Genomic DNA, 14,644 nt, shown 5'->3' with positions numbered 1-14,644 from the left:
CCAATAGGCTCAGGAATCTGTACACCAGTTGATTGACGGTTGAGAGGCGGGACCAAAGAGCCAGAGCTCAACCCCCGCAAGCACAATTAGGTGAGTACAATTAGGTGAGCACACACACACACACACACACACACACACACACACACACACACACACACACACATTCTGACACACAAAACGCATTCTCACACAGGAATCACACACACATTCTCACACAGGAATCACACACACATTCTCACAAACACACACCAAAACACATATACACACACACACACACACACACACACACACACACACACACACACACACACACACACACACACACACACACACACACACACTCATTCTTACACACACACACACATACACACACACACAAAGACACACACACACACACACACACAGACACACACACACACACACATTCTGACACACACACACACACACACACACACACACACACACACACACACACACACACACACACACACACACACACACACACACACACACACACAGTGTGTGTCCTTGACTTGGTGTAGCTGGTAAGGTGCTCCAGTGAATAAGGGAGTATCTAAGCAATAAGAAGCAGAGAGTTACGGTGAGGGGTGAGACCTCCGATTGGCGTGAAGTCACCAGTGGAGTCCCACAGGGCTCTCCCAGAGGGTATCGATTCATTTCTCTCAATGTTTGCGACAATCCTGGAGTATGCAGCCCCAGCATGGAGTCCATATCTAGTCAAGGATAAGACTAAACTGGAAAAGGTTCAAAGGTTTGTCACCAGACTAGTAATCGAGCTGAGAGGTATGAGCTACGAGGAGAGACTACGGGAATTAATTAATATAGGGGGTAATGAAGGTGGCGGTATTTGTGGCAGGGATAATATGGAAGTAGAGGCAGTTGTAGCACCAGCAGCAACAGTAACAGTAACCTCCTCAACCTCATCAAAAATTATTTCTTCCATGTCTGGCAACGGTGAAGAAATCTGACGCAGCAGCAGACTTGATGATGACAGGTAATACTGCAATTATATAAAAAAAAAAATTTAGTATACAGAAATTAATTGAGGACTCTTGTTTTCCAAGGTTGAACTGAAAACAAAACCAATAAATATTAAGGAATTTTACCTTTGCTTCTTTGCCTCTTTTTTCTTCATCCTCTTTGTCTTCTTCTTCTTCTTCTTCTTCTTCTTCTTCTTCATTGTCATCATAGTGACAGTTATTGAACAATTGGCTATATATTGAGGGCGAAAGACGAATCTTCATAACTATTGGCGGTTCTATACCAAAAACTGCCTTGTAAGGCGATATGCCAATTCCACGTGAATATGCTGTGTTTTTGGTGAATTGCACAAAGGTAAGTCCAGCTGACCAATCTCGCGTTTGATTCTCACACATCCAACTGCCAAGCATTTTGATTACATCCCCATTCGCACGTTCAATGCTCCCTTGGCTCTGTGGATGACGAGGTTTACTATTAATGAGGAGCATGTTGGGCCACATTTCGTTTTTTAGCTCTTGAATGACCTCTGCCACAAATTCATGGCCGTTATCGCTCTGCAGAACTCGTGGGGCTCCCAAGAGAGCAAATATATCGAGTAAGTGGCGTGCCACTTCAATCGCCCATTTACTGCGAAGAGCTCGTAAAACAGAAAACTTTGTTAAATGATCCTGATAATGTAAAATATATTTATACACACATCCTCCTTCTTTTTGCATATTTATTAAGTCCATTTGTCCTCGCTCCGCAAAACTGGTCGATACAATGGGCCGTATTACCCCCTTTTTTCGTGGAGGAAGTCGTTTCAAATTGCATATGTGGCAGAGTGAAATAAAGAGTTTCACCGATTGTTGAGTGACGTTAGCGATAGTTTTACTTGCTTCAAAATAAGTTCTTTTTTCTCCTCCGTGACAAACTGCTCTGTGTGCATCATAAATCGTATCATACAATTGCCCTTGATGTATGAAACGACGACACATCCGGCCAGGATCAGCTGTTGTTGTTCCTGTTGATGTTGTTGTTGTTGTTGTTACAGCCGTAGTAGAATGACGATTGCCACTGGTCAGTTTACGCTTGGTCCTCCGCTTCATTCTTCGTTCAGTTTCGTCGATGGTTACTAAGACGTCATCCCCAAATAGATTTTTGACATCATATCGAGACAATAGAGCATATTCATGAGATGTCTTTGTAGTCAGTTTCAATTTAGCATTTTTGACTTCCTCGATGTATTGGGCTAATTTTTCTCGAGTGAAAATTTTCCGGCTTCCATGCCCACCTTTTTCCAACATTTGGCTAATTTTTAATTCAAATTCCTTTTTTTGTATCACCTCTTCTTCTCTCTCACACCCTTCATTAACTTTTTGTCCCAAAGGTAAAGACGTGGATGATGAAGGTAATGGTTCTTCATCAACACTAGTATTGTTATTATCACTTCTTTCTTGTTGTTTCTGTCCACATGTTAATGGAGAGGAAATTGTAGGTGTGTCCTCCATGCTGGAGCAAAATCGACTGACTCTAATATTAACCCTCACACGCTGAATATTTTATATTGACCAATCACTGGCAGGCTTTCTTGGTTAAGCTGGCAGTTTACAGTTTGTGCTTATTTGACTAAATTATTCCTGTAAGACAACACAAACATTGTTGTTACATTCTAGGTCAATTATTTCAAGTTTCCGTTAAAATGTCAGTGTCATCAATATCTAGCAAAATTATTATAATACTTTGCCTAATGGGCAGAGTGCACTTATTGTATGTGGAAAAAAAAAAAAAAAAAAAAAAGGAACTAGACTAAAATTTAATTTATTGACTATCATCAATTCAATGTGTGTGTTGCGAGTTACAAACAAAAAATCAGTGTAGCATCATACCCTCCCTGAGAGAGTGAAATATCATCAGTTCAATGTGTGTTGCTGGTTACGAACCAAAAAAATTCAGTGTAGCATCATACCCTCCCTGAAAGGGTGGAGGGAGGTGTTAAACAATGATAGGGTTAATTACCAATGTTTGAATGTGGTTTGGGGAAGTTGGTTGACGGTTAGCCAATTTCCTTAACTCTCAAAACTTAGCTGATGTTCTTCTTTATGTTAACGACCACTTGTATATCTTCCTTAAGTATGTTAACTATAGCCTGAAGTGCATCCTGCTGCCATTTTAGGTATTGTGATATATCCTGCACTTTGTCAACAACCAGTCCATACCGTTGAGCTTGCGGAAAACTACCAGGCTTTATAGACTGAGCCATTAGTTCATTCAAACATCCCTTGAGGTCCTGCAGCTGCATATACAAGTTTTCTAATCGCAGTCGAATCTGATCCTCTATTTCTTCTAGTGGTAGATTTTTTTTCCTTTCAACCTCTTGTGCTGACACCAATTTTAGAACTCGGGGCATTATATTTGTCTGTTTCAACTTAAAATTCTGAATGGTAACTTTAATTGTCGTCTGCATACAACTTAATTGTCTTATTTCATCCATAATATTCTTCATACTATTATGAATTTTATTGCCATATTCTTCTTGATACTTGAACTGTTTCTGTAATTCCTGAAATCCCACTTTTACAACAGGTATCAATTTCTTTGGGTCAGGATTTTTTTGCTTGCCCAGTTCCCACAATGCTGGATCAATTCCTATAAACAATAAATCATTTATTTTAATTTTTAATTCCACAAATGTAGGTACAATAAAAAAATACCCCGTAATATCTTCACTTTTGTCATTATGTCACGATAAGTAGATGGATTGGTCATATCAAAATCATTTACCTCTTTGCGGTGTATCAAGATATTTCTTCATTTGTTGTTCAGTTAAAGTCAACATTGGAATAATCTGTTCAATAAACAAATTCTGAAACAGAAAAAGTAGGCATTTTTGTCTCTGTCTGGCTATCTACCTGCCTGTCTATCAAAAAACGTACCATTAATAATGTCCCTTTTAAGCTAATTTGATTATTTAAGCCAAACTGATATCAAATCCCTTTAAATAGATTGGTGCAAGCTATAATAAGGCTTACTTAGGCTTACCTTAAAAATTGGATTGTATGATGCTCTTAACATATGACTAAAGGTGTCAGTGGTAGATGCACGTTGAATCTCTCCTAGAAGGTATATTATAATATAGAGCAGTTTGCATAATACCATACTTGAAATCATTTTTTATGATAATTATTATTAGGGAAAACATTATAAAATCTTTAAAATTATTTTACCATTAGGAAAAACTTGCTGAATGTAAATTCTGAAGTTCGTTTTGTTTGGTACTTCAGCAGCAAAAATTTCATTAACAACAACTTCATTACCTCCGAATAATAGACTCAATGCTGAAATAACTTCCTGTTTGTAGGCCCTGGAAGAATAAAAAAAAATAAAAAAAACATTTTTTAATGTTCCCGGATCCTAGTCATATTTAACACTTAAAAATTATTAGAATATTATACAAGTATATGATTATTAATTACTTACTCCACTTCTGAAAGGCCCCTTCCAATTATAATTTGCACAATACCATCTTCATTACGATAATTGGGAATTTTTGTATAGCAAACTACTTTGAAACGACAATATGGATTTTCAGATGTGAACTCTACAGGTGACATATTGGACGAATAATAACCTGGAATAAAATTCATAAAATTATACTTTATTTTAATTATATACATTTTACAATATTATAAACAACTAGTCAAATCTACTAAGTTTTCCATAATGGTTTTCTCACTACCTCATCGAAAAAAAATAAAATCCACATATTTACCTTTACCAAACCCCCAAAAAGCTTGAAGTTGATTCCACTTTCGCAAGACCTCATCATTTTCATTATTGAAGTAGGAAGGAGCACAGATTGCAATATGTAATGCCATTGATGATGAGCCCGGTTGTTGGTGAAGCATCTGAAACTGATGATTGCCCCTATTTGATTCGACCAGTGAAATAAAAACAATGTTCATCGAATCCTCACACATTATGGTGAAACCATTTAACACACCATCTCACCAAATGACCTACAACAGATCACAATTGCCTTATGTTTGTAAATATATATTAATTTAACTAGTCAGTGGTATGAAGAAAACATTCAATAAAACATATCACTAACTAGTACAAATCAATAAATATCCAGCGACAGGCCTCCGTTGCAGAAATAGGAAAGCGTCTTTTCTTCACAGAAGTTCGTTTGTCAAATATTATGGAAAAAACAAAACAAAAAAAAAAAACACTTCAATCAATATCATAATGCGCTTCTGTTGATAGGTCGAATTAAAAATTTTAACAATAATATATATCCAGCAGATAACATTGAGTTAACAACCACACTTCTTTTTGGCAAGACGAAACTTTATAGTTGATCTGGTGGTTTTCAGTCTATGACAAGCAGACAACCCACAATCATCATTAACACATGAAGACACATGTGTATGCAAGAGGGTTGAATATAAGATTAACACCGAACAATGTGGATGTCTAGAAACTACTACATGATGACGAACCCGGCGAAACATTAGACAAATCGGGGTACAAGTTTTTTTTTGACATGATGCACTGTGGACAAATTCATACAGCAACACATCGGTTCCATCGTGGTTAGCAAACCATTCTAATATTTGTAATAAACTTTGAGTATTAATTTCACAATAACGTTGTTTTTTTTATATAGTCTCAGGCGTTATATTAGCCAACTTTCTCAAAGCCACATTTTCATCATTGGAATGGATATGGTTTTCTATTTTAACAATAATAGACTTGCTAGTTGAAGTAGTATCTTTTTTCTCTTTTATCTTCTTCTCTTCGGCTCCCTCACTGATATCGCTAATATCATCCTAGAAAGATTAGATTTCATCACAAATGCACCTGAGACATTATTTATTTATTTATTATAATATAGTGTCCAAAGCTTCATCATGCTTATCATAAAATAACTTTTAGGTACTTACACCACAAGATTCCTTGGATAGCTCCATTACACAGTAGCCCGTAATACTACTGAACAGGATTCTGGCATACTGGTTGACTGGACTGGATACGGAGGCTCTTATATATTGTATCACCGGCATATTGCATGGAACTTAATGTAATGATTCATTTCTCTCTTTGAATTATATTCATTGGTGAATATAAAATTGAAAAGTTGATTCAATGGCGATAACCAAACTTGGTGTTTACATCGGACGATAGTAGCACTGCTTGGTAATCATGTGATATGTTGATATTTTATAAAGAAGATTATGGTTTTGTTATTATGTCCATAATTACATACCTCATATTTTGTAGTCTTGTAATTAATGGAAAGAGAGAATGTAAGGTATTTAATTCATTATTCATCAAGTCAAAATATAAATATGATAAGTAAAATAGTAAAAGATAATAGATATATATTTTTATTTTTATATTAAATTATTTATATTCTATATAAAAAAAACATGTTCTATTCCATCCATCAACTAATTAACTCAAAGTCTGAATCTAATGTAAAAACACTGTATTGATCTGAATTCATTACACCATATTTTTGATATTCACTTACTTTTTTTTTCAAAAAAATTAGTTTTCCCTTCTAATGAGATATTTTCCATAAAGTCAAATGGATTTTCTACATTATAAAGTTTCTTAAAACCGAGTTCAAAGAGAAGTCGGTCAGCCACAAATTCTATATACTTCCCCATTAGATCACAGTTCATACCAATAAGTTTGATTGGCAAGGCATCTGTTAAAAATTCTTGTTCAATCTTCACAGCATTATCAATGATAGAATATACATATTTCTGATCAGGCTTATTAATCAAGTACTTAAATATCAAGCAAGCAAAATCTGTGTGTAACCCTTCATCTCTAGAAATCAGTTCATTACTGAAGGTTAGACCTGGCATTAAACCACGTTTTTTTAACCAAAATATTGCAGCAAATGAACCACAAAAGAAAATACCCTCTACTGCAGCAGAGGCAACAATGCGTTCGGCATATGTTGCCGTTCTATTGGTAATCCACCTTAGAGCCCAATCAGCTTTTTTCTTAACAGCTGGCAGCGTTTCAATAGCATTAAATAATCTGTTCTGCTCCTGTAAATCTTTTATGTATGTATTAATAAGTAAACTGTACATTTCATTGTGAATATTTTCCATGGCAATCTGAAAACCATAAAAACACCTCACTTCTGGTATTTGTACTTCTTGGCAGAAACGTTCAACAAGATTTTCATTGACGATACCATCTGATGCGGCAAAAAATGCTAGAACATGTGAAATGAAGTGACGTTCCTCTTCATTAAGTTTCTGTTCCCAATCTACAATATCCTTTGACAAGTCTACTTCTTCAACTGTCCAAAATGATGCTAGTGCCTTCTTATACATTTTAAAGATATCATGATTTTTAATTGGGAACAATGTAAAACGTCCTGGATATTTAATCAAAAAAGGTTCAATCATCTGAAAAAAATATATAAATAAATAAATAAAATATTTATTTTAACATTGTGTTCACTATCATAGCATAATAAACGAATGAAATTGAATTTTGAGTAAAAAAGAGATTAATTTACTACGTACATGTTCTTCCATCCTATATTTTATGTAAACTAAAATAAGTACACATACATATATATATGTATATATATATATATATATATATATATATATATATATATATATATATATATATATATATATATATATATATATATATATATATATATATATATATATGTCGTGCCTAGTAGCCAGAACTCACTTCTGAGCCTACTATGCAAGGCCCGATTTGCCTAATAAGCCAAGTTTTCATGAATTAATTGCTTTTCGACTACCTAACTTACCTAACCTAACCTAACCTAACTTTTTCGGCTACCTAACCTAACCTAACCTATAAAGATAGGTTAGGTTAGGTTAGGTAGGGTTGGTTAGGTTCAGTCATATATCTACGTTAATTTTAACTCCAATAAAAAAAAATTGACCTTTTATATAATGAAATGGGTTGCTTTATCATTTCATAAGGAAAAAATTAGAGAAAATATATTAATTCATGAAAACTTGGCTTATTAGGCAAATCGGGCCTTGCATTGTAGGCTGAAAAGTGAGTTCTGGCTACTAGGTACGACATATATATATATATATATATATATATATATACATATACATACACACACACATATATATTCTTTTCTTTGACACGCTTCCCAATGAGCAGTATCCATTATAACACCAGGCAGTAATACTTCCTATGTTTTGAAGGCATGCCAATTGAACCTGATTGTGACTCACTGCTGCGTTTGTTGCTATTTACTTCAGTAACAGTATATTCACTCTCTGGGAGAACTTCAGAAGGGTATATAGGGGGTATTTCATTGTTCCAAGTATCAAGTAGATTTGCTCTCAATTTTTCTGAATTGATACTCCCTATATCTTCTGTTAAAATATTTAAAGATTTTAAATGAATAATACTAATGTCTGCAAATTCATATGAAAGATACTTATTTACCAATACATAATTTCGTTCCCAGTCATTCATACTTAAAATAATCTTAACATCTTCAAAATGTTTTAAATTAAAGTTTTCCACTTTATTTATTGAGGGCCAAGTAATTGAAGCACTTTTTATAATAATTATTTCAGATAATTATCACTTTATAATTATCTGAAAATGATAAAAAAAAATAGTTCTTTGTATATTATAAGCTCATAAATATATAAAGATGTGTTGATACAAGAGTAGAATGAATAATTTGTTCCACAAGAACAAATCTACATACCTTATTTTTTATATAATTATCTTTTTAGTAATAATATTTAAACAGATTACTATATCATGCTTTATAGTATTATAAATCCTACATTTTAACCGTGATCCTAAATTTAACCACAGCAAATGGATCACTCATTATATTAATATTTTTTGCCCACATTTTACATTTTATAATATTTTCACCTGGGCTAAGTTTCAATTGAATAGGAAGAAGTGGGGCATAATATCCATCTATATGTTCCTTGGTTGGAAAATAATAAACAGGAAAACCTTGCGGAGTATATTTGTTTGGACAATTAACCCAAATATGTGAACAAGATACCCATACACATTTTGGTAACTTATTACCATTAGCAATTGAGCTTTTCTTCATATTTTCACGCAGGCTTGTAATCTCATGATCTGCAGAGGGTGGAAGATCTTCAATATTCTCATATACAATAGGTAAAAAATTGGGAAGATTACGAACAGATAATAAAATTATCGGTGTTAAGGTATTAAAATACCAATTCTCTTTTCTAAATTGATCAAATATGGATGTATCAAATTTACAAAATACATTATTATTTTCATCATTATGATTAATCGTTGTATCATCATTACAATTAACTGTATTTACATGAGAAATCATATCGTAACCACGATTTTGGTCCATATAATACTTACTTTCAAAGACAACATACAGACCAGCAGGTTTAGTATTAGTTTTTGTAATGAAATTCATTGACAGTTGAGGATGCTGAGTTGAAATTGTTGACCTATTTCTTGAATAATATAAATATATAATTAAAAAGATCTCAATTAAAAATATCTTAAATATTATAATATATAAGGAATTTGATAGTGACATTATTATTTTATTTTATATAAAAAAATGTCTCTCACATCTAAACTAATAATGTATACTAATGATTATATTATATATATAACGAAACAAAATTCTTGTTGACTTAGTTGTGTTAGTTTTGATACGACGGTCATTTAGTCAATATGTGGGGTTACCTGCAGGGGTCACGACTATCCTCAGTTCTAATCTACACATGAATAATCTTCCATTTAGACCACCACACAGCTAAGTGGATACGAACATTGGATAGCGTCTTTCACCCTGATACCCCCTGTTTCATAGCAGTGCTGTCAGGGGCTGCTTCCTGGGGGTAGAAATAGGCCTGGTCTAGGACTGGTCCGCGGGGACACTAAATAGTCCCTAAATCATCTCAAGATAATCTCAGGATATTTAGTATATATATATATATATATATATATATATATATATATATATATATATATATATATATATATATATATATATATGCGAACAAGCCTGAATGGTCCCCAGGACATATGCAACTGAAAACTCACACCCCAGAAGTGACTCGAACCCATACTCCCAGAAGCAACGCAACTGGTATGTACAACACGCCTTAATCCACTTGACCATCACGACCGGACAAAATGAGGTGATAGCCGAGGCTATATGAACCACCCCACCGCCGGCACTCGGATAGTTATCTTGGGCATAGCATTTTACCAAATCACCTCATTCTTTGGGGCACACGTGAGGAACACAAATGCGAACAAGCCTGAATGGTCCCCAGGACATATGCAACTGAAAACTCACACCCCAGAAGTGACTCGAACCCATACTCCCAGAAGCAACGCAACTGGTATGTACAAGACGCCTTAATCCACTTGACCATCACGACCGGACAAAATGAGGTGATAGCCGAGGCTATATGAACCACCCCACCTCTGGCACTCTGATAGTTATCTTGGGCATAGCATTTTACCAAATCACCTCATTCTTTGGGGCACACGTGAGGAACACAAATGCGAACAAGCCTGAATGGTCCCCAGGACATATGCAACTGAAAACTCACACCCCAGAAGTGACTCGAACCCATACTCCCAGAAGCAACGCAACTGGTATGTACATGACGCCTTAATCCACTTGACCATCACGACCGGACAAAATGAGGTGATAGCCGAGGCTATATGAACCACCCCACCGCCGGCACTCGGATAGTTATCTTGGGCATAGCATTTTACCAAATCACCTCATTCTTTGGGGCACACGTGAGGAACACAAATGCGAACAAGCCTGAATGGTCCCCAGGACATATGCAACTGAAAACTCACACCCCAGAAGTGACTCAAACCCATACTCCCAGAAGCAACGCAACTGGTATTTACAAGACGCCTTAATCCACTTGACCATCACGACCGGACAAAATGAGGTGATATCCGAGGCTATATGAACCACCCCACCGCCGGCACTCGGATAGTTATCTTGGGCATAGCATTTTACCAAATCACCTCATTCTTTGGGGCACACGTGAGGAACACAAATGCGAACAAGCCTGAATGGTCCCCAGGACATATGCAACTGAAAACTCACACCCCAGAAGTGACTCGAACCCATACTCCCAGAAGCAACTCAACTGGTATGTACAAGACGCCTTAATCCACTTGACCATCACGACCGGACAAAAGAATGAGGTGATTTGGTAAAATGCTATGCCCAAGATAACTATCCGAGTGCCGGCGGTGGGGTGGTTCATATAGCCTCGGCTATCACCTCATTTTGTCCGGTCGTGATGGTCAAGTGGATTAAGGCGTCTTGTACATACCAGTTGCGTTGCTTCTGGGAGTATGGGTTCGAGTCACTTCTGGGGTGTGAGTTTTCAGTTGCATATGTCCTGGGGACCATTCAGGCTTGTTCGCATTTGAGTTCCTCACGTGTGCCCCAAAGAATGAGGTGATTTGGTAAAATGCTATGCCCAAGATAACTATCCGAGTGCCGGCGGTGGGGTGGTTCATATAGCCTCGGCTATCACCTCATTTTGTCCGGTCGTGATGGTCAAGTGGATTATGGCGTCATGTACATACCAGTTGCGTTGCTTCTGGGAGTATGGGTTCGAGTCACTTCTGGGGTGTGAGTTTTCAGTTGCATATGTCCTGGGGACCATTCAGGCTTGTTCGCATTTGTGTTCCTCACGTGTGCCCCAAAGAATGAGGTGATTTGGTAAAATGCTATGCCCAAGATAACTATCCGAGTGCCGGCGGTGGGGTGGTTCATATAGCCTCGGCTATCACCTCATTTTGTCCGGTCGTGATGGTCAAGTGGATTAAGGCGTCTTGTACATACCAGTTGCGTTGCTTCTGGGAGTATGGGTTCGAGTCACTTCTGGGGTGTGAGTTTTCAGTTGCATATGTCCTGGGGACCATTCAGGCTTGTTCGCATTTGTGTTCCTCACGTGTGCCCCAAAGAATGAGGTGATTTGGTAAAATGCTATGCCCAAGATAACTATCCGAGTGCCGGCGGTGGGGTGGTTCATATAGCCTCGGCTATCACCTCATTTTGTCCGGTCGTGATGGTCAAGTGGATTAAGGCGTCTTGTACATACCAGTTGCGTTGCTTCTGGGAGTATGGGTTCGAGTCACTTCTGGGGTGTGAGTTTTCAGTTGCATATGTCCTGGGGACCATTCAGGCTTGTTCGCATTTGTGTTCCTCACGTGTGCCCCAAAGAATGAGGTGATTTGGTAAAATGCTATGCCCAAGATAACTATCCGAGTGCCGGCGGTGGGGTGGTTCATATAGCCTCGGCTATCACCTCATTTTGTCCGGTCGTGATGGTCAAGTGGATTAAGGCGTCTTGTACATACCAGTTGCGTTGCTTCTGGGAGTATGGGTTCGAGTCACTTCTGGGGTGTGAGTTTTCAGTTGCATATGTCCTGGGGACCATTCAGGCTTGTTCGCATTTGTGTTCCTCACGTGTGCCCCAAAGAATGAGGTGATTTGGTAAAATGCTCTGCCCAAGATAACTATCCGAGTGCCGGCGATGGGGTGGTTCATATAGCCTCGGCTATCACCTCATTTTGTCCGGTCGTGATGGTCAAGTGGATTAAGGCGTCTTGTACATACCAGTTGCGTTGCTTCTGGGAGTATGGGTTCGAGTCACTTCTGGGGTGTGAGTTTTCAGTTATATATATATATATATATATATATATATATATATATATATATATATATATATATATATATATATATACATATTAAATTATTGTTGACTCGAGCTCCTTTTTTATCTGTGATATAAATGCTAAAATTATATTGATCTCATTTTCAATTACATCAGTTAGAATATTATCTCTGTGTGATGTTAATGTTTCACTAAAGGCTTCCTCAAGAACTGTTGGAGTATAATTCAACAAATGAAGGCAACCATAATTATGAACATGTTGAGCCACATTACATTTGATTTCATCTGTATGGAATGAGCTGTAAATAATCTGTGCATGACATAAACCATATGGATTCTGGCAATTCAGTTGTTGATTAACATTATTAGATAATGGTGATGGTGGAGATGATGTTAGTTCAAGTTGAGATGGTGGTTGAGAAGAAGGTAGTCTAGGATTATGAATAGGTTTTCGTGATGTAACTTTATATGGATTTTGGGAGTGAGTGGGTTTTAAGGTAATATTCCCTTGTAAGGTCAAATAATTGCATACCAATGTATGTTGTTTATGTATAACTCCTCCACCATTAGCAATCCATATAATAGTTACAAATAGAGAGTGTAACATATCGAGAAGTAGACGACAATTACTTTGAGCTAAATAATTATGATATATTTTGAAGTCTTTGCTAGCTATTATTAAATTTTCTTTGCATTTAACTTTGATTCTATTTAGAGTATTACTTTCAATATTTTCAGTACGTTGTATTAAAGATTGGGGATGAGAAAACACAATATCTTTAATTTTTTGGTTTCAGCATGAGGTGAAAATAAATAATGAAGGAGACTAAATGACATAATATAAAATTTCCCTGTTTCAGAAACCAGCAAACGATATGGATGTATTAGATAGGGAAAATATTTAATTATATTAAATACTTGGTGAATTTTATTGATCAAATCGCTCAATTGGGTTAAATATATTAAACGCTTAGAAATAGAAAATAAATCACACAAGCCCAAAATGGGACGAATTCCCAATAAATCATTATTATGATCTTTACTATCAATTGCACAATCATTAGTTCCTAGCTTCCACATATTATCAAACATTTCTACCGATCGACCATCTATAAGTCTAAATCTGTGAGAGGGATTTGCAACAAGGGAATTTAGATCATGTTCATTTAAGAGATAAAGTGGCGTAATATTATTCTTGAAACCACCTAAGAGTAAATCAGCTGTAATTTGGCCATTGGTTTCGTGAGAAAAAATATGATGAGGGCTAATGTATATTATCTGAATTTCTTTAGGTATAATTTTCTTTGAAAGATAAAGTGAATCTAATGACTGGCCCAGTAAACCTAGTGGCTTCATTTCACATAATACAGGATGTATATGGAGTATATTATCTTTTCCATAATATTGGAATGAAGAAAAATTTGAAAGTTTTAAACATAAATTTTGATTCATAATTAGAGTTAGGCCTAGTAAAAACTTGTCATTGATCTTATTATTATCAATTAGAAGATTTTTATTCATTTTTTTATAACCTATACCAATTTCTTTCTATGATTAAATAGTTGTTTTCTTTGTTTATTTGTGTATTTGCGATTTACCATAATTTTTCTGAAATAAATTCTAAATAGCCCACTGGTGTGAAGCTGGTACAACACACTAGTGTGTCTGGTGACTGGTACAACACACTAGTGTCTCTGGTGACTGGATCACTTATCAGTGATCTGTCTGGCTCCCCTGGTACAAAATATACAAAAACAGAGCTGTGGTAAACACCTACAGTAACAGACCATGGTAAATTTATAGAAGAAAATTGAAAATATATTTTCAAAAATTATGGTAAATAAATAAATATATGCTTGTATTAGAATTTTTTCATTATATATGAAATTATTCTTATTACAACAAAACAGGGTTCACATGAAAACCACATAGAT

At 35.9% G+C, this 14,644-nt stretch overlaps 1 protein-coding gene and 1 pseudogene across 1 annotated transcript; both read right to left on the bottom strand.

The window, feature by feature from the left end:
* Window positions 1-3,064: 3,064 nt before the first annotated feature.
* Window positions 3,065-4,056, bottom strand: LOC123752855 (nucleoporin p54-like). The gene is made up of 3 exons (XM_045734885.2): window positions 4,024-4,056; window positions 3,766-3,847; window positions 3,065-3,630 (listed from the first exon to the last, which is right to left on the bottom strand). Exons 1-3 carry the CDS (start codon window positions 4,054-4,056, stop codon window positions 3,065-3,067), a joined length of 681 nt encoding a protein of 226 aa, XP_045590841.2.
* Window positions 4,057-6,512: 2,456 nt separating this feature from the next.
* On the bottom strand, window positions 6,513-7,343 carry LOC123752856 (ribonucleoside-diphosphate reductase subunit M2 pseudogene; annotated as a pseudogene).
* Between the last annotated feature and the right edge of the window lie 7,301 nt (window positions 7,344-14,644).

Source organism: Procambarus clarkii, chromosome 17 (assembly GCF_040958095.1).
Source record: "Procambarus clarkii isolate CNS0578487 chromosome 17, FALCON_Pclarkii_2.0, whole genome shotgun sequence".
NCBI classification, from domain to species: domain Eukaryota; kingdom Metazoa; phylum Arthropoda; class Malacostraca; order Decapoda; family Cambaridae; genus Procambarus; species Procambarus clarkii.
This window is presented reverse-complemented; position numbering and strand designations above follow the sequence as displayed.

What these genes read in the sequence shown, in the direction of transcription:
- LOC123752855 (XM_045734885.2), bottom strand. Translation starts at nt 4,056, where the DNA reads ATGTTAAGAGCATCATACAATCCAATTTTTAAG. An exon ending in CATACAATCCAATTTTTAAG is followed by an intron (nt 3,848 to 4,023) that starts GTAAGCCTAAGT and finishes TTTCTGTTTCAG; the next exon opens with AATTTGTTTATTGAACAGAT. An exon ending in TCTTGATACACCGCAAAGAG is followed by an intron (nt 3,631 to 3,765) that starts GTAAATGATTTT and finishes TATTGTTTATAG; the next exon opens with GAATTGATCCAGCATTGTGG.